Source organism: Anolis sagrei, chromosome 6 (assembly GCF_037176765.1).
Source record: "Anolis sagrei isolate rAnoSag1 chromosome 6, rAnoSag1.mat, whole genome shotgun sequence".
In the NCBI taxonomy this organism is placed as follows: domain Eukaryota; kingdom Metazoa; phylum Chordata; class Lepidosauria; order Squamata; family Dactyloidae; genus Anolis; species Anolis sagrei.
In genome coordinates this window covers 110,520,108-110,541,241 of record NC_090026.1, presented here as the reverse complement: position 1 = coordinate 110,541,241, position 21,134 = coordinate 110,520,108, and the positions used below count along the sequence as shown (strand labels likewise).

The window sequence follows — 21,134 nt, the reverse complement described above, 5'->3', positions numbered from 1 at the left end:
CAGGGCTAAGCTCAGGGATTCCTTTCCCCCACATTTCTATGCATGTTTCATAAAGGGCTTTGTCTTTGTCTTTACTGCTAGCCACTGTCTCCTCCCGCTTTGATGACGTAGTAATAGAATTTTGTGAGGGAACTTCCTCTTAACTGTCCCAGGAAGGCCATACAGTCTCCCCCATTGTTACTTCTGCTTTTTCTTTCTTCCTGTGAGGATGCATTTTGCCTCTCTGTAGGCAAAATGTAGCTGCATTAGCTTTTTTACCGTTTACCTTCTTTAGAAGATGAGATTTAGTAAGCTAGTTAGCGCCAAGATTTTTCTACCAAGAATGTATTTCTTTTTTAATTTAAAAAATATTTTTGAACCCAAAGTTCTGTCTCTGCAATCCTGAGCTATCCCTTCTCGCCACAGATAAGATTCTGCTGGTTATGGAGTTTACTCCTGGTTCTCTACTAAAATAACCCTAACTGAGGGTTATTTTTGAGCTTAACAGCTCAGACTCCCCAACAGAAACACATTTCTCTTCATTAGCATTTCTGAAACTGAGGCTGGATCTACACTGCCCTATAATCCAGTTTCAGAATGTGGATTAACTGCATTGATCTGAATTATAGAGCAGTGTAAACTTATATCCGGTTAATTAATATTCTGAAACTAGATTATAGGGCAATGTAGATCCATTTTAAGGTTGATTCAATACAAGGGCTGAATTCCAGCTTTACTTTGTGGTCATCAGGCATGTAGCCGGGCAAATTCTCATGGTGGTCTCGAAGAGGCCTTACTGGTACATTATTTAAACTGTTATGTTTATTCATATCATGATCTGATCACCATGCTCAATATATCCCATATGCATGGGGGTGTTGGGGTAACGATACAAAAGGTTTGCTAGGCTAGACCCTCTTTCACTCAGACTCAGCCCGCCCCCCCCCCCCCCGAATCAAAATCCTGGCTATGGGCCTGGTGGTCCACTTTGTTCCACTTTGACCCCTTTATTGACACATAGGTTGTTTTAATCCAAACTAAATTCAGTTTGAAAAGCCCCATGGGACTCCCATCATGTAAACATATCAGATAGATATAAGGAGTTAAATAAGACTGGTGGTAGTGGGATTGGGAAAAAATACTTGTATTTTGACTGCTGAATTTTGAAGATTGTATGTTTCTATTTGTGTGTGTGTGTGTGTAACAAAAACAATTTAAAATGTAAACACATCAGTACAGGGGAGTGTTTCTACTGTGTGTGTGTTTATGCACATTGACATGAATGTCAATGGGGGCCAGCATGCTTTTCAAATGTTTCAAGTTGTAGTGGGCAAGTGTATTTATGGTGATGATCAGGAGGTCTGGCCAGTTCTGTAATGTGATGGCATTCATTGCTCCCAGGTTTAAAATGAAACGTTTCCCCAATTTGTGGAAGGGGTAATTGTGAGAGGAGTCAAGTTAATCTCTGGGTGCATATGTACTGGAGAATAACAGCAGTTGTGACTTACTTTAAATAACATTGCTCCATACTATGCAATCCTGGGAGCTATAGTTTCCCAAAGTCCACACCCTTCTCTGGGTGCATCTGCAGTGGAACATAAAAGCAGTTGTGACTTACTTTAAATAACATGGGTCCATACTATGCAGTCCTGGGAGTTATAGTTTCCCAAGGTCCGCACCCTCCTCAGGGTGCATCTGCACTGGACAATAAAAGCAGCCAGGACCCACTTTAAATAACATAGTTCCAGTCTTGTTGTATGCAGTACTGCTTACTCCTAGGAAAGTGCTTTATAGTGCTTGCATGTGTAAACTACAAGATAACTTCAAAGCATCTTCCAAAATGTATCTAAGAATTATTTTTCTTGCACTTTCCAATTGCTCTTGAAGTTGTGAAAGTTTTTCTAAATCTACTCCTCTAATCTTAGGATTTTTCTTCATTTTTCATAATAATGGAAAAAATACGTCTTTTCTCTGTACTTTCAAAGGTGCATCATTGAACTATGAGTTTCTCCTTATCCATGTTTACCCAAAAAGCAAAGTTCAGTCCCCAAACTGCCAAATCTAAAACCATCCTGTAATTATTTTCAAGAGTTTTTTGGGGGGATGCTTTCTTTTATTACAGTGATCTTATTTCATTTTTATGAGCTGGATTTTGCAGCCTGTTAGAATGCTTTAAACAGGAACTGTTCCGATTCATATGAATAATGTTTGCAGTTGACGTGGAAATGTTGAGTGCACAGAATTTGCTATTGGCTTTTTCATCAAAATAGTAGCGAGCACACATAAATCATGTTCGTTTTATATTGCTTGTATAAAGAGCTCTGTGGATATAATACCCTGGTCGCTATAGCTGCACTTGACGGTCTGATAATTCCTAAATATGCTTCTGTGCTGTTTTTTGGCCAACGAATCCAATTCTTTAGACAGCCACTGCAAACGTTAATATAAAATATTTGGTTGGAGATGGACCTGCCTTATGTACAGCTCAAATGCTGGTCTATTTGGCTCCCACTTGCACATTATATGGTACTCAATTAGTTCCCCTGTGATGTAGTAATAAATTTTGAAGTAGTCTTGTACACGATGACATCTGCAATAGCCACCTCACCCAAGAGAATTGAAAAATGCAGACAACTGGAATTTTAGCAGTTGAGGGTTAGCAGTTTTCAGGATAAACCCAACATTAATCCTGTCTAAAGTAGACCCATTGTGGCCCTGCAGACTGTAGCTCTCATCAAACCAGTTCAACATAGTCAATTGGGGGAAAGCAGGGTATCACAGGCATTACCTACACTGCTATATATTGCAGTTTGAAACTATATTATATGATCGGTGTAAACGTATGTAACGCAATTGAACTGCCTTATATGACTCTACCCTGATCATATAATGTAGTTATAGTCTAGCAGCATTTAGAAGGTAATAATAATAATCTTTATTTTTATTTTGCCCTGTTCAGAGTGGATTGCAACATATAAACAGATACAGGCAAACATTCAATGCCTTGTTACAATACAATGGGAGACACATATACAGACAAAGGCAAAGGCTTCTCCTTTCATTCCCGGCTTCTGGAGGTAGTGCTCATCTCTGGCTCTGAGAGAGGTGCTCTTCTCCATTTTCAAGCCGAGGAGCTTGTCTTGTCACCTCCTGGTTGTGTGGCCGGCATGACTGCTTGGAGTGTATTTTGCCTTTTCCCAACAAAGCAGTACCTATTTATCTACTCACATTTGCATGTTTTCGAACTTCTGGGTTGGCAGGAGCCAGGGCTCATCCTGTTCAATGGATTCAAACTGCCAACCTTCAGGTCAGCAGTTCAGCAGTAGAAGGGTTTAACCCATTGTGTTACCATGGCCTCTTAGCCTTAAGGTGAATCTATCACAGGTTTTTCTTGGCAAGATTTGGGTTTGTTTGGGTTTTTTTGTGGGGAGGGGCTGACCTTACCTTCCTTTGTGGTTGAGAGAGTGTGATTTCCATGGCAAGTTTCCATAGTAGAGTGGAAATTCAAACCCTGATGTTTCCACTATTCTAGGACACATCTATACTGCAGAATTAATGAAGTTTGGCACTACTTTAACTGTTATGGCTTGATTCTAAGGCATCCTGGGATTTGTAGTTTGGTGAACTACCAGTTCTATTAAGCAGAGAAGGCTAAAACAATGTAAAACCACAACTCCCTTGATTACATAGCACTGAGCTAACTAACTCCATTAGTTTGACAGTGTAGATGCAACCCTAGTCTAAAACCCAAATGTCTACACTGTGCTGGATCTCATTATTTCATTACAAACATGCTCTTCTTGAATGAAAATGTAAAATGTTATTTATGCATGCCACTTCCCAATCTCCACCACCTTAACAATTACAGTAGACTCCATATCCATAGATGATACGTTCTTGGATGGACAGCAGGTACCAGAAACTGCAGATAATTAAGAATGTCATTAAAATAAGTGATTTCAGGTCCCAGCATACTATAGAGCTGTGTTACAAGACCTAGACTAGTCTTCCATTGCAATTTTATAACTTTTAGGGTAAGCATATAAGATCTCACTGGAGGATCTTGAAGATGCCTGAAGAAACCAGGCATGAGTAAATGAAACCATAGATATTGGTTATGTGGTTACTGGATTCTTATTGAATAGTTACAGTTTTGCCCTTCTTCCTAGTACACTGTGGGCAATTAAATCTTAAGGACAATCTTCTCTTCCATGGGCTGTCTTGCACTCTTTTCATCAATCCCTTCCATTTTTCTGTCGCCATCACGCCAAGACTTTTCTTTAAAAAAACCATTATCCCAGATTCTCTCTATCCACATTCTCATAATCTCACTTCCTTTCACTCTTTCAGCGATCACCAATTGTGCAAATGAGCTGTCCATCTGACACTTGATCCCAGCTGTCAATCTGACTTCATACATTCCATTGACCTTGCATGGCACAGAATACCACAATGCAAAGAAACATGTCATAGTAGTACCTGCATAGTATTGCTGTATCCATGCTGCATGGCTGGCCACAGGGATCAGAAACACTGAATTGATTGGTGCTTTGAATCTTTAATGTATAGTTGTCTGCTATACTCTAAATTTGCATTATATTTTAAGATCCCAGTCACTATAGCTCCCTGCATTTTTCTATGCTGAAATACAATGTGCTTCTGATTGCAGAACTGCCATAATGGACCGTTTTAGCCAATAAATGTTACTTTTTCAAAGCAGTAATTTAAAATGACAATATAAAGTGAGATTCAGAGGTCTTATGTTCACTGTTTCCAGCATTCACCATGCAAATGTAATGCCCGTTGATACTGCAAAGCGTCTGCATGTCTGTCTTCCATCACATGTTTTATAGCATACACAACTGGGGAATTTGGAAGGGCGCTTTGGCTCTCTGTGCATCTTGTGACAGAAAGGGGGGAAATCTAATGCATTTCTCTTTTATTTAGGTATCTAACTGGTTTGCCAATGCAAGGCGTCGCCTCAAAAACACTGTCCGGCAACCAGACCTCAGCTGGGCTTTACGAATAAAGCTGTACAACAAGTATGTTCAAGGAAATGCCGAAAGACTTAGTGTAAGCAGCGATGATTCATGTTCAGAAGGTTTGTTTTTAATATTCTTGTAATGTTGTCCCTGAAAAGCAAATAATACTCAAAGCAGTATCTACTTTTCAAGAAGCTGCTAATTCTGCAGGTTGTATTTCTTTTTCTTGAGCAGTTTTCCCTGCTCTGTTACACATTCATGCACCATACATACATTTTTAAAAAATTAAGCATTAAGAAGCAGCCATTTGGAAATCTTACTTTATAAACAATTACGGATGACAATGGGAATGGCTCCTGACTTATGCTCCAGTATTGTGTGATTTTAAATAACTGTTTTAACGCATATGTTTTACTACTTCATCACTAGAGAATGAATCCACTTTAAATCCGGTTTCTGCCTTCTGCAGAATTCTGGGGTTTGTAGTTTAGTGAGGCTGTCAAAGGCTCCTCCCTAAACAACAAACCCCAGAATTCTGCAGGAAGCAGCAACTGAATTTAAAGTGGTTTCATTCTCTAGTATGATGAGGTCTTTAATGATGAGATTTTAATGTATATGTTGCTTTATGATGATATGTGTAATATGGTTAAGGTTCTTAATTTATAGTGTATGTTATTGTCTAGAAATTTTGTTTTGGTTTTCACATGCAGGTACAGCATTGAATTTTCCCACTATTATGTTGGAAATCGCTTTGAGTCCCCTCAGGGGTGAGAAAAGCAGTATATAAACACAATAAATAAATAAATCTTAGACTATAGTTTCTAGAATCTAGAATATGCCACCCAATATGCTCACTGCCCATGCAAGGGATTTATGGGAGCTGTACTCCAAAACAGTAACTTTTCCAAGTTGTGTGTACATAGGGCTTTTGAGGAAGACCACATACATATCTCCTGAGGCTGTATTTTCTCCATAAGACATCCTGGGTTGAGAACATGTTTTCTGAACAGCATATTTAAGAACCATATTGCTGATGCTAGTGCTACTGCTACTACTACTACTACTACTAATAATAATAATAATAATAATAATAATAGAGTTGGAAGAGACAGTTGTTGTTGTTGTTGTTAAAAGGTAAAGGTTCTCCCTTGACATTAAGTCTAGTTTGTACTTGCCTTTGAATCAAAACTCTTTTTATGTCTGTAGGTACTCTATAATGGTATAGTCTTCATGTTTTGGAACTTGACATTGGTGTAATTTAAAGTGGGGAGCATGTAGCCTTCTAGAGTCCCTTTATCACCAGTATTGCTAATGGTAAGGGATGAGAGCACAGCTATACAATCTGAAACATTCCTCATCTCTGGGGGCCCTTCCACATCCCACATCATCTGCTTGGAACTGGAATATATGGCAGTGTGGCCTCAGGTAATCCAGTTCAAAGCAGATATTGTGGGTTATTCTGCTTTGATATTCTGGGTGATTACTATAAACATCACAAGTACATCATGGCGATTTGTTTGTTGCTCTTTACATTGGGTTGCTGTGAGTTTTCCAGGCTGTATAGCCATGTTCCGGAAGCATTCTCTCCTGACGTTTCACCCACATCTATGGCAGGCATCCACAGAGGTTGTGAGGTCTGTTGGAAACTAGGCAAGTGAGGTTTTTATATCTGCTTGAGGCAAGTGTGAATGTTGCAATTGGCCACCTTGATTAGCATTGAACAGCCATTCAAACCTCACTTTTCTAGTTTCCAACAGACCTCACAACCTCTGAGGATGCCTGCCATAGATGTGGGTGAAAGGTCAGGAGAGATTGCATCTGGGACATAGCCATATAGCCCGGAAAACTCACAGCAATCCAGTGATTCTGACCATGAAAGCCTTCGACAATGTTCTTTACATTGTTTGTTACTATTTACCTCTTTTTTTGGAGGTAAAATCCATCAAAATAAGTAAGAAAGCCTAAAATCTGAAAAAGAAATCCTCTCAAAATGTTCCACCAAGTCTTGTGTCCACTAAAAGTAACATTACAGAGTTATATATACACTTTACTTGTTATATGGGGCAATAAATGTTACCAGTGGTTACATGGTTTTGCCAAAGGATCATTAATATGTCATTACAAAAAATAATATGTTCTACATGACATGACTTTATATCATAATGAATCAGGATCCCCTTGTACCAGGGGCAAGGTGCCAACAAGGCTCCTGCATTTAATCATTGGATGCCAGACTAGACGTAGATTCCAGTGATTCCAAAATGATATACACCGTATGATATATCTTAACATCTGTTTTCATGAACTGCCTATCAGCTAAAATAGTATACAAACCACTTTGTGTCCTTCATAGTGAGATTTTAAAAGATGTCAGAGGAAAAATCTCCCTCCCTTACATTTAGAGCAGGCATGGGCAAACTTTGGCCCTCTGGGTGTTTTGGACTTCAACTCTCACAATTCCTAACAGCCTCAGGCCCCTTCCTTTTCCCCTCAGCCACTTAGAAATTGTGGGAGTTGAAGTCCAAAACACCCACAGGACCAAAGTTTGCCCATGCCTGATTTAGAGGGTGGAGGAAGTATCTACAGATATTTATACGGGAAAGAGAATATGGCTAGCAATGTATTGAAAGTGTCTTAGAAAAAACATTTGCAAGTTGAGTATACCTTATCCAGAGTTCCATAATTCGAAATTGAAAATCGTCCACATGGATGGCTGGGATAGAGAGAAAACCTTGCTTTCTGATGGTTCAGTGTACAAAAACATGATTTTGCGCACAAAATTATTTAAAATCTCATGTATAAAATTGCCTGCGGGTATGCGTATAGGAAAAGTAAATGAATTTTTTTGTGTAGGCATGGGTCCTATCTCCAAGGTATCTCATTACCTTGAGAAGCCAGACTTGGCCACGATGGTCCACTCTCTTGTTACATCTCATATAGACTACCACAATGCACTCTACGTGGGATTGCCTTTGAAGACTGTTCGGAAGCTTCAAGTACTGTAGTAGAATGGGCAGCAGCCAGATTGCTAACTGGAGCAGTGTACAGGGAGCACACAACCTCCCTGTTACATCAGCTCCACGGGCTGCCAGTCTGCTACCAAGTACAATTATAAGTTCTGGCTTTAGCCTATAAATTCCTGAATGGTTCCAGCCCAGCTTACCTGTCCAAACGCATCTCCCCCTATGAAACAGGATAAATCTGTTATGTTTATGTTTTGATGTGGCATCGAATTGTGCCAAACCGTAAACCACTCTGAGTCCCCTTTGGGGTAAGATAGGGCAAGATAGAAATATGGTAAATAAATAAACACCAGTATTCCAAAATCCAAAATATGGAAAACTTCTGGTTCCAACGATAAGGTTATTCAACCGGCATCATGATGTATTCTGATCTCACTTGTACTTGAAAAGCTTAATTATGTGTATTCATTTTTAAACAGATAAATAGGTAATGTTTTTCCCTTATGCTCCTTGTTTCTCCAGATGGTGAAAACCCTCCAAGAAGCCATATGAACGAAGGGGGTTACAACACACCAGTTCATCACACTGTGATTAAAACGGAAAGCTCCGTAATAAAGTCTGGAGTAAGACCAGAAGGGAATGCCAATGAGGATTATGTATCACCCCCGAAATATAAAAGCAGCTTGTTGAATCGCTATCTGAATGACTCATTGAGGCATGTCATGGCCACAAACGCTGCCATGATGGAAAAAACAAGGCAACGGAACCATTCGGGATCATTTAGCTCCAATGAATTTGAAGAGGAACTGGTGTCTCCATCATCTTCGGAGACTGAAGGCAATTTTGTCTACCGGACAGGTAGGGCGTCACTTCAAAAGCTGATGAGTCTTGTTCATTTATATAACTGGGAAATTGGGGCAGCCAGTGATGCTAATCTATTTTCCCTGATCTGCAAAATACCTGTGGCGCTTTCAGTGTGACAAGTAGTTGCTGTCTGATTAACAACCTAGAGAGGTAGGTCATAATTGCTGACTTTTTTGCAAATGGGTGAAAGGGAAAGACTTGCATCAATACTTTCCAAAAATCTATGGTTAACAAAATGTGAAAACACAACCAACTGGAGAGCATGGACCTGATGAAAATATGGTAGCTTCATGAAAGGTTATGAAGCCAGGATCAGTGCCAGTTTATTTGATTCACAGAGCCAGTGAATTATTCCTGCTGTATATATCTGTGCTCTGGAAAATTGCAGACATCGACCACTGTTGGTATAGTACACAAATGATTTGAGGTCTACCACCAGGTTCTTAAAATAGTGTCTCAGCATCATTCTTGTTCAGTAATGGAAGTGCATGCAATCAATCCTAGTGTTGATTTTAAGCCTTTTAAAGCTATGCATTAGGTTTAGGTGGCTATTGGTCATAGACCAAAATCAGTTTTTCAAACAGAATCATTTGACCCACAGTTCTCACTCAGGGCCCTTCCACACAGCCATATATCCCAGAATATCAAGGCTGAAAATCCCAGAATATCTTCTTTGAACTGGTTTTTCTGAGGGCCCTTTTACACAGCAATATAACCCAGAATACCAAGGCAGAAAATCCCACAATATCTGCTTCGAACTGGGTTATCTGAGTCCACACTGCCATATATTCCAAAGCAGAAAACGTGGGGTTTTATTCAGCTGTGTGGAAGGACCCACAGTCCACACTCAGATAATGTGGGATTTCCTGCCTTGATATTCTGAGATATAGGGCTATGTGGAAGGGCCCTCAGAAAAAAGGAAAGGACAGGTTTGGATGTGCAGAAGCAGTGGCATTGCAACAGACTATTTTGATGTAATAGTCCTTAGTCCACAGAGCGGACTCACTTCCCATAATAAGGACGTTTTTTCTGAACCTCAGTGGGAAATGTAATATGTATTGTGGACTATAGATATCCCACACTTTTGAGGTCTGATTGGCTCATTTTCTCTACACCTCGGATCCCTTTGCCTTCTTCTTTGCTGCAACTTAAATATTAAACCATTTTATTTGGGATAAGCTTTCATGGATTCCAGAAAACTACAACAGAGATGTGTTTATATATGTAGTCCTGACGGAGTGGGGAATGCAGTAAATATTTTCACAAAAGTTGTCATCACATTTATACCAAATAAAACTTGTTCATCTTTAAGTTAGCACAAGACTCTGTTCTGTTTTCCTCCATCAGAGTAATATGGCCAACACACCTTGAAATTCCTTATTTCATCTGCCCTCTCTCATAATAGTGCCAGCATTTGTATCTGCTCTGATAATCCTATCCAGCTTTTTTGGTCAATAGCTGGTTAATCAGCATGCAAACAGAATTTGGAGCTTCTTTGAGACTAATTGAGAGAAAGACGTTGGCAACATATGTTTTCGTAGACTAACTGCACTACATCAGATGTGTGAAGTGAAGTGCCTAGGGATATGCAATTAGAAAAAAAAATGGAATCTGGAACCTACTATTATCATCAAATACAGTCTTCCATTATTATAAAGAATTATTTATTTATTTGACTTATATTTCACCTTATTACCGAATGGGAGCAATGAAAATCATGGTGAAAAACATAAAGAAAGGGAGGGAGAAAGACAGAGATGAAACCTGCTACCTTCAGCTATATAAGGTTTTGTGCTTGCTGTCTGCAAGGAGGTTGCCCAGGGGACACCTGGTTGTTATACCATCCTGTGAGAGGCTTCTCTCATGTCCCCGCATGAGAAGCTGGAGCTGACAGACAGAGCTCACCCTGCTCCCCAGATTTGAACCGCCGACCTTTCAGACAGCAGTCCTGCTTTCACAAGAGTTTAACCCATTGTACCACCGGGGGTTCCTAGCTATATAGGTGGGGCAGGTAGAATGAAGGAGGCATGGGAGTGGATGAAATCAAGCCTGAGAATCATCAGTGTATCAATGTGGGGGAAAGAAATATACTAAGCAATAGGGCAGAAGGACCTAACTTTCTGTTTTTATCTTTGTTGCCCCCTTGTGGCATCTAGTCCTCCCTTGGAAGCACTGTTGCGTTTATTTTAACTTCCAATGGTAATGTAAGGCTTCCAGCTCGGTGTCGTATCCGGATGTGCAGATTAAGCTAGAATTTATTTTAAAGCTTTGTGGTGCTGACTTCACAAAATGGGAATGGTTTTGCTTCTGTATGAAAAAGGCTTTCCCTCTTCATTCTTTTTTCCCCATTCCCTGGCCTGGCCCTGGCAGTATATAGAATGAGGCATCAGCCGCAACCTAAAGACATGTGTTGTCATGAAATGAACGTAAATGGTTATTTAATTCATTTTACCATCGGGAAGAGAGGAAGGTGCTTGTAACCTTTGTCTGTTATAGGTGCCAAAATATAACATTTGTCCTTGATTATTATGTAACTTTACTTGCAAACAGGTGAGGTACTGCATGCACTTCTGTCTTGGGAAAGTAAGGCCAGGAACACTCAGTGGATTTCCATGACTAAACAGGGGTTCAAATCTTCGTATCATGGAGTCTAAGTCCAAAGCCATTGGTTTTTAGTTCTAGCCTCTGTTTCCAAGTAAAGAACATTGTTGCTGTTAAATGCTATCAAGCCACATTCAACTTATGGCGAGCACATGAATGGGAGATCTCCAAGCCACCCTGTCATCAACAGGCCTACTGTAGTCTTGCAGACTCAATGCTGTGGTTTTCTTGATCAAGTCTATCCATCTGGAATGTGGTCTTCTTTTTTTTCTTCTGCCTCCTACCTTACCAAACATTGGTTTCTTTTTTTAGTGAAGTATGTCTTCTCATTATATTGCCAAAGTACCACAATCTCAATGTAGACATCTTGCTTTCTATGTAACTTACTGGTGAAGAAGTGGTGGTAAATGGGAATCCAAAGCAAATTTCATGTTGGTTGCATACCTTTTATTACCTTTTATTGGCATGGGCAAATTTGGGCCCTCCTGATGTTTTGTACTTTCACAATTCCTAATAGCCTCAGGCCCCTTCCTTTCCCCCTCAGCCACTTAAGCCTGGAAGAGCCAAGTTTGCCCATGCCTGGTCTAAAAGGAAGTTACAGATAAGTGGAATAAATAGAGGGTGGTTTTGATAATGCAAGCATAGGCAATTTATAGCTAATTAATAATGATGATACTGCATCTCTTAATAAAACCAAACTCTCCCTAGAAGCCAAGATGTCTACATTGAGACTGTTGTACTTTGGCAATACAAAGAGAAGACATGCTTCACTAAAAAAAGAAAGCAATGTTTGGTAAGGTAGAAGGCAGGAGAAAAAAAGGAGACCACATTCCAGATAGATAGACTCGATCAAGAAAACCACAGCCATGAGTCTGCAAGACTAGAGTAAACCTGCTGATGACAGGGTGGCTTGGAAACCTCCCATACATGTACTCATCATAATTTGAACTTGACTTGATAGCATTTAGCAACAACAATGTTCTTTACTTGGAAATGTATGCTAGAACCGAAAACCAATGGCTTTGGACTTAAGACTCCATGATACCAAGATTTGAACTCCTATTTAGTCATGGAAACCCATTGAGTGGTGTTGGGCTTACTCAAGACTTACTTGCACGAAGCACACTTAAGCAGCTGAGGGGGAAAGGAAGGGGCCTGAAGCTGTTAGGAATTGTGGGAGTTGAAGTCCAAAACACCTGGAAGGCCCAAGTTTGCCCATGCCTATTTTAGACACAGTAATTCAGTTTTACTAGCAAACCAGCTTCATATAAAAGATATGGATACGTACATAAATAGTAATAAAGAAATGTATTAAGACACAAAATATCTCATGAAAATCTTTTATTTGTATTTTTAAAAATATGTGATGTATTACTTACTTTATATAGACCCAAAGTTTTCTTCCAACGTTCATGCGACACACCTACACAGTGCAGCTAACACACGAACATGTCACGACACACAATTTGGAAAGCTCTGCTCTAAATCTTTTCTGGGGATTCTCTGTATGCTTCTCTAGTAGTGAAAAACACTTGAACGGTTTGATTTATACTTCAAGAGTTCCCCACCTTCTGTTGGACATCCGCTTGAAGAGAAAACGATCACCCCTTTCCAAGCGAGCCTGGAGCTGAGGGAGCTGCTTGGGTTCAGCAATGTTTGGAGTTCTACAAAGTTTTTGCGTAGAGTAGGAGCTGTGGTTACATAGTTAATCTTTTCCAAGTGAAATCTCTTGGTTTTTGAATGCTATTTTTCAACATTCCAAGTGCATTTGGTCTACATTATGTGATAATCGTCTGCCAAAGTTGAGCTTTAAAACGAGTGTTGTTCGAATGAGCACACAGTAACTTAAGACATGTAAACTTCTGGTTTTCTATACTTATACAACTGGAATGTTAAAACGGGCATAATCTTGAGTAACAGAATTGTTAGTGGATTCTGCTTCTTGCCTGCCAGCATTTTAACTCTTAAATTGCAGGTGGGGGAGTCTCTTTTAGTAATCCAAAAGCAGCTGAACAATAGCCACCATTACATTAACAGGCTGGACGTTTGGAAAAACAAGCTAAAATGGTTACACAATCACACTAATCTCCCTGTTTTTAATGGATGCAGAATTGTTCCTATTTAAATTGCAGTTAGGCATACCTTTCATTACAGCAAGCTAAAAGCTGGGAACATTTAACCCTCTTGGACAGAGAAGGTAATTCTAGTCTCCCATAATCATATTTTGTTTCAGGGGTCCCACAGAGCTAGACCGACTAGCCAGGAATTCTGCAACACTGTCGTTTTGTATTCTTGCAAAACATACTACAACCTTTTCTTGTAGGTTTCCTACAGTGTTTTCTACAGACACAAACATTCTATGCAGAATTCATTCTGACCTGCAAATATTCTCATCTGTTTGGGAATCTCCTTTTCCTATGGTTTGACCATTTTCCCAAGTATTTTCCATAATCTTTCTATCCCTCACTCTTAAATAGCATTCCAAGTAGTTTCCTTTCCAGTGGACAGATCAGGTCTATACTTATTTATTTCCATCAACACTACAACTTTGGATTTGCTAGCACATTAAATTATCTGGACTCGGCATGGTTTCAGACAATGCTTTTATCATACCATTGCCTTGCTTCCATGGAAACTTCACATGATCCAGTTCTCTGCGTGTAACCATCCCTTGTCTTTTTTGCTGCTTCTTCCATCTTTTTTTTTTTTTACTGTGGAAAATCTGCTAAGGAAAAAAAAAGATGGAGCAACTACCTTCTAATTGATAGCGTGGGGAGCCTTCTGTCTGGAAACACTCTCAGTATGAGTGAGTTGTTTGGATGATGATTTACTAGCAAAGGGGGAAATTTGAGTTTGCTTACAAGGTGAGCAAGTTCATGGTTTTGAGGAAAAGGGTTTTGTTATCAATGAAGTTTCGCTCACTCCATACACATGTGAATATTCTAAATGTGGTATGATTACGAATTTTCTCCTTGAACCTTTTATTTTCAATTTAAAACATTTTCATGGGACCTCCAAAGTGCATAATAAATCTGGGAGAAGTTTGCATTTTCTAAAACAATAGCCAAATCTTGTGCCTATAATTCAAATGTGAACTTTTTGCTTGAAACTTTTGCCTATATGCCATCAGGCAAGATTAAAGATATAATACCCAGTGTAGCAGAATGCTTGTGACGAGTGTCTTCTTATTCATATGTTCTAGCTCTGAGAACTTCAGAAGACTCCCTTGCTGCCTTCTAGTCCTATCACTATGATCTTGAATTTCAAACTCATCTCCTTCTTTTTGCTGCTGAAATGGTTAGATCAGATCTGTCTTTGAATCCTGTGATTCTTCAACCCTTTCTGATGTCAGTTTCAACGCACCTAAGTTTAGTACTGAAAGCAAGATACTACAATTTGAAATATGGGGGGGGGGGGGGAGGGAGAGAAGATTTGCTTGCTGGGCATGTCTTTTCTCTAATCCTGTAATAAATATGGGACCTGTAATGTTCTGCCCTGTAAGCTGTTTGCATGGAGGTGTCCTGATCTTACTGGGAACAGAGTTGATATGCACAGAGGAACAGTTGTCAAAGACTTTAATAAAGCAATAGCTAAGTTCAAATCCAAATTCCTCCTGATCTTACTGGCAATAGTCTCTTAACAGATTGGGGATTTGCTCTAACAGTGATCTTTCCCTACTTGTCTGTTGTCTTTTCTTCTTTGTACTCTGTGTCTTCAGCAACACCTCTTTGCTTACAGAACCAGCTGCTTAGTTGTTTATCTTCTATTGATCAACCATTGCCTATCAACCTTGACATGGAATATTTTTAGCATCTTCACTCCTCTGACACCTCCTGACAAATAGTGGCTCATGCTGCCAAACATCTGAAAGGCTCTACAGGCATTACTGAATCCGGGTCAGTGGTTCGAATCCAGGGAGAGTGGGTTGAGCTCCCTCTCTCAGCTCCAGCTCCCCATGCAAGGACAGGAGAGAAGCCTCCCACAAGGATGGTAAAACATCAAAAACATCAGAACATCCCCTGGACAACGTCCTTACAGACAGTCAAATCTCTCACAGCAGAAGTGACTTGCAGTTTGTCAAGTCACTTATGACACAAAGAAAAAAACTGAATCAGTAGCAGAGTGTGACTGCTAAAAGAGGCATCATTCAGGAGGTTCAAATGTACACATGTGGGGAAGTCCATAGGATGCTTTCATTTGGCACATAGTCTTGATGTTTTGCCTTAATTGCAATGTATGGCTACTGTACAAATGTAGCCTTTTTGTAGATGCTGCTTCCTCTCAACAGGAGTACATAATTTATCTCAGGATTGGGGAAGAAGCCTTCCATTGTCGATAGCGTTTATTTCCATGCAATGCATTGACAGCTTAATCTGTACCTGGTCTTTCTCATTTCATCTGTATGAAATGAAATCAGTAACTAAGGAAGAATTATTGTGCGAGTCTGCGGGCGTATCTGGGAACATTATGGGTTCCAGGTTTTTCATATCATGTAAGTAGTTTAAAAGCACATTGCACAATCATTTTTTTTAAAGAGAGCTGTACTTTTTGACTGATGTTTTAAAATTTTGTCTTATTTGTTGTGTTATAAATCCACTGTTGAGATTTTAATGTTTTGATTTTTCAACAATTTACTGGGGTTTTTTTTCTCTGTGGCTCTTTTAATGTTGTTGTGAGAGGTCTTGAGTTCCAGTCTTGAGAGAAAGGTAGGACAGGATAAGGGACAGATAAACACATCAGGGTTTCCGAATTAGAACAGAAGTAGATGAACTGTAATATTAAAATACAGCTGTATCAAAAACAATTAAAAGCGCAGCAATAAGGAAAGTACGGAAACCCGCCCATTAAACGCTCCTTTCTCAGCTGATGGTCATTTGCCAAATTTATGGCTGGAATAAAAATGTCTTTGCCTCTGTTATACAACAGACTAGAAGGATGGCTTTCAGTGTATTTGGAAACAAAATCCTCTAACTTGCTCAGTGCACATCGTCTCTTAGCTGGAAAGGAAGCAAAGGGGAGCTGAAAGGGTGGGATGATACTTGGCTTCATGAATTCATTTGCGTTTGTGTTTTTCAAGGGGCAGGGAGGCCAGAGCAAATAAAAATGAAGCAATTCAGATGGTTAGATCTGGAAGGAGCCGCCTTGAGAAAATCACCAGGCATCTAGAACGCAATGGCTGTGATTTATTTTTAGGTGTTTATGCTCCTGGAAGTGTTCTCACTTTCTTCTCCTCGCTCGTTTCTCATTACTGACTTTATGGAGTTTGACCTCCAACGTCTTCCATTGCAATAGACCGAGGACCACAATTCCCAACGGCCCTTCTTAAAGGTTAGAGTGCTCTGCATTTAACTGGAAGTCTTTTCAAACCAGGCCAGATTTATAGCTATTCTATCTTGTCTGCCGTGCCAACTTTTCATTCTTCCTGTTAACTTTTACAAAATAGAACATGCATTTTTTAAATGGGGCTATAAACTCTCCTCTTCTTTTGGAACCATTTGAGCGCTTGACAAAAAAAAATCCTCATGTCAGCCACTTCGGAACATCTGAATTGCATTTCAGTGAGAAGTATGACAGACTTTTTAAAAAAAGAAAAGAAAAGAAAGAAAATGCGGTAGGCATGGAAGACAAATGCCTGGCACTGCAAAAGAAAAAAGATAGAGACAAAATCAATGTCACATTTGTAGGACTAGTATAAAGATGCACCACACATTTTTCTTGCTATCCTACTGAGATAAAAAAGAATTCTGTGTCTTTCGTATACTCAGGACTTGAAGTTTTGTCTCTGATGTAGGAAGCCTATACTTTTTTGTGCATTCTCTTATTTCTATACCTTCGCTTATCTGATATTCCGTCTTATCCAGCACTCTTATCCGATGCCCCCCTTTTCCTCCATTCTTTCCATTCACTCTCCATTCCCAATAAGTGAAAAAGGCAAGACAAGGAGAAGGAGGGAGGAAAGGGGAGGGGGGGAGAGAGGAAGGACCAGAAGCAGAAGCATCCTCCCTCCTCATAGAATCATAGAATCATAGAGTTGGAGGAGACCTCATGGGCCATCCAGTCCAACCTCCTGCTGCTCCTCATAGGGCTTGTTCTCCAGACCTTTGATCATTTTAGTCACCCTCCTCTGGACACATTCCAGCTTGTCAATATCTCTCTTCAATTGTGGTATCCAGAATTGGACATAGTTTTTCAGGTGTGGTCTAACCAAGGCAGAATAGAGGGGAAGCATGATCTAGACACTATACTCCTATTGATCCAGGCCAAAATCCCATTGGCTATTTTTTGCTGCCACATCACATTGTCGGCTCATGTTTAACTTTTTCACACGTAATGCTCTCGACCCATTCTGTATCTTTGCCTTTCATTTTTTCTGCCTAAGTGGAGTGTCTTGCATTTGTCACTGTTGAACTTCATTTTGTTAGTTTTGGCCCTTCCCTCTGTGATTTCCACGCTCCTCTTCCGCATCCGGGCACTTCCTGCTGGGCTGCTCTAGTCCCAAGGCGTTGCCTTGCCTTAACCCTTTGAGTCCTGGTTGTTAGTATTATAGGTGTCTAGTGCTGTGAAGGATGGGTACCAGTAGGAGTCTCTGTATTATCCGACGTTTTTGTTTATCCGACATTCTGCCAGCCCGTTTATGTCAGATAAGTGAGATTCTACAGTATTTATATTGAAACTGTATTATGTTGGCTGTGGAACTGTAGGAGATGTATTTCAATACATTAGATTAATGAAAGCTATGGCACAGCGGGTTAAACCACTAAGCTGCAGAAATTGCTGACCAGAAAGGTTGGCTGTTTGAATCTGCAGGAGAGGGTGAGTTCCTATTGTTAGCCCCACCTTCTGCCCACCTAGCAGTTCGAAAACATGCAAATGTGAGTAGATCAATAGGTACCGCTCTAGTGGGAAGGTAACAGCACTCCATGCAGTCCTACTGGCCACATGACCTTGGAGGTGTCTACAGACAATGCTGCCTCTTGGGCTTAAAAAGGGAGATGAGCACCACCTCCCAGTCAGACTCGACTAGACTTAATGTCAAGGGGAAACCTTTGCCTTTACTTATGGAACATTCATGTTTCTATAGTTGCAGAGCATGGAAAAAGTAACTTTTTGGATTGCAGCTAGCCACACTGCCTGCAGGGTCATTGAAGGTATACGTTCAAGACTAAACTTATCTATGCTCCGCTCACCATTAAAAGTGCAGCAATAGATTCAGTACGTATTGTGGTTCTTTTTTTTTTCAACTGAGCCAACAATCTTGCTTGACTGGGATTGAGTTATGATTCAGTCTTCCTAGATATGGGGCCAAGAAATTGTGTAATCCCCATCAAGAATGACCAATGAGGGGCCAGTTATTAAAAGGCACACTTCCAGGCGTACTCATATGGCTCTACTATTCTGATTGACCTCCATAAAGCATTTCCAGCACATGGTCCACTCTTAAGGCATCAGTCAGCAACATTAGTCAGGAAAAAATATCACTGCTTCAAAAATAGGATATTTAAAGGGTGTGAAAACTGGAAGAAGAAAATTGAGACCTTCTGTAAACAATAAATTTAATTTTTAAATCTGTTCAAATGGTAGGTGGGTTAAAACAGTTTGCACACGTCCAGATGGCGATTCCTTATTGTAGGCCATTCCTTGTATTTCTTACTCCTTTGGGCTTGTGCTACATCTATCTTGCTGGCTTCTGAAAATGCTCCCCTTAGCTTATCAGAATGATACTTCAGTGTGATATTGTTCAGTTTAGCGGATCTGCGAGCAGGTGCTTTTAATTCCATGGTCTTTGGGGGGAAATGTTTAAAAAGCCTAGTGGGTAAATTCTTGTCCAGCTCCATTTAAAAGTAAATTGAAATATAATGTCTTCAGGGCCAATAACATATACAAGTGGTCTACTCCTGGCCTCTGGCCGGTTCTGCTGCTTGGACACATTCAATGGACTCCCTGCTTGAATTTTCCATCAGTAGGAGCTGCAATTATGGAAGAGATTACTTGCCTGGCCATTTTGAGATTTGGGATTTATATGTGGAAAGTTCCAAATGACGTTCCAAGAGAAAATATGGGGGGGGGGGGCACTTAAATATGGCCATCAGTATATTGCTGGACTGTATCCCATCTTACCTCTCCCAGTAACCGCCTGGCTAGAGCTCATTGGAGTTGTAGTCAAACAAAGGTTGGAAGACCACACATCTTCCCAACCTGTGCAATAAATATTCAAAAATATGCATTCCTGCACTCTGCACCTGAGATAGCAACATTAGCATCATAAAGTTAAGTTTAGTTAATTATGAATAAGCTTTTAAAAACCCAAATTCTATTACATTTATGTGAGAAGTGGGGAGAATTTGACATTTACATATATATTTATTGGCCATTTAATTCTTCTAATCTTTCCTATAATTATTACCTGTCAAAGGTTTACTGTTGTGATCTATGATTCTATAATACACACCTGCATGTTTCCATGTGACAAATTTGGATGTTCCAGAAAAGGGCAGAACCAAGATGAAAGAGTTAGTAATTTTAAATATTTTTGCCAAACGGTTTGCATTTCCCTTGTAAATTTATTTATTAAGTTGCTATTAAGTTCATGAATATTAGATGAGGAAAGAATCATTCTGAACTTGTTCTAAGTGTTTCTAAGGTTTACCCAGTGCACCCAGGTTTATTTGATTGGACGAACTTCAGCTATACTAACTGAAATGTTTTGTAGGATTTCAAGAGATGTAGAACTAATGTGGTGTAGTGGTTTTAGGCTTGGGTAAGACCAGGCATGGGTCGGCTTGGGCCCTCCAGGCATTTTGGACTTCAGCTCCCACAATTCCTAACAACCTCAGGCCCCTTCCTTTTCCTCCTCAACCACTTAAGCTGGAAGCTTAAGGAAAGGGTCTGAGGATGTTAAGTCCAAAACACCCGGAGGGCTAAAGTTTGCCCATGCCTGATGTAGCCCCTTCTCTCATGAGTTTATAGTCAGTCCTCCACATTTGTGGGTTGAATTTTGTGGATTTGATTACAGTGTTCCCTCACTTATTCCAGGACCACCCGTGATAAGTGAAAATCCGTAAAGTAGAGACACCATATTATTTTTAATATTTATACATTATTTTATATTTTTAAAATATTATTTTCTTATCCACGCCTCCTTACCCACCTCCCGGCCCATCCCAAGGACACCTGCCTGCCTCCCTGCCCTCTGCAGACCCCAGCAGAGCCTCCGGAGCCACACAGGCAGCAGCAGGCCAGAGAGGAAGGCCTTCCCCGCCGCACCTCAGGCCACCGCACTTCAGGGGTCTGTGGAGGCCAGGGAGGCAGGCCTTCCCTGCTGTGCCTTAGGCCACTGCACTTCCAGGCAGGCTCGTAGCCAGAATTTCGATTTGGGGGGGGGGGCTGAGATTTTTTCGGGGGGGGGGGGCTGAGTCCAAGTGAAAGAGGGTCTACCCTAGCAAACTTTTTGTATTGTTACCCCAATACCCCCATGCATATGGGATATATTGAGTAGGGTGATCAGATCATGATATGAATAAACAGAACAGTTTAAATAATGCACCAGTAAGGCCTTTTCGCGAACCACCATGAGAATTTCATGTTTGACCCACATCTATGGCAGGTTGTGAGCTCTGAAGATGCCTGCTATAGATGTGGATGAAACATCAGGAGAGAGTTCTTCTGGAACATAGCCATACAGCCTGGAAAGGTCACAGCAGCCCAGTGATTCCGGCCATGAAAGCCTTCGACAACATACTCGTCT

At 40.3% G+C, this 21,134-nt stretch overlaps 1 protein-coding gene across 2 annotated transcripts in view; it reads left to right on the top strand.

Annotated features, from left to right (window-relative positions):
* Positions 1-21,134, top strand: part of MKX (mohawk homeobox) — a 74,522-nt gene that overhangs the window by 26,221 nt on the left and 27,167 nt on the right. For both annotated transcript variants that reach the window (XM_060782460.2, XM_060782461.2), the window contains exons 4-5: positions 4,927-5,080; positions 8,447-8,782. In XM_060782460.2, the coding sequence (XP_060638443.2) occupies positions 4,927-5,080; positions 8,447-8,782 (490 nt within the window). The remainder of the gene's footprint in view (positions 1-4,926; positions 5,081-8,446; positions 8,783-21,134) is intronic.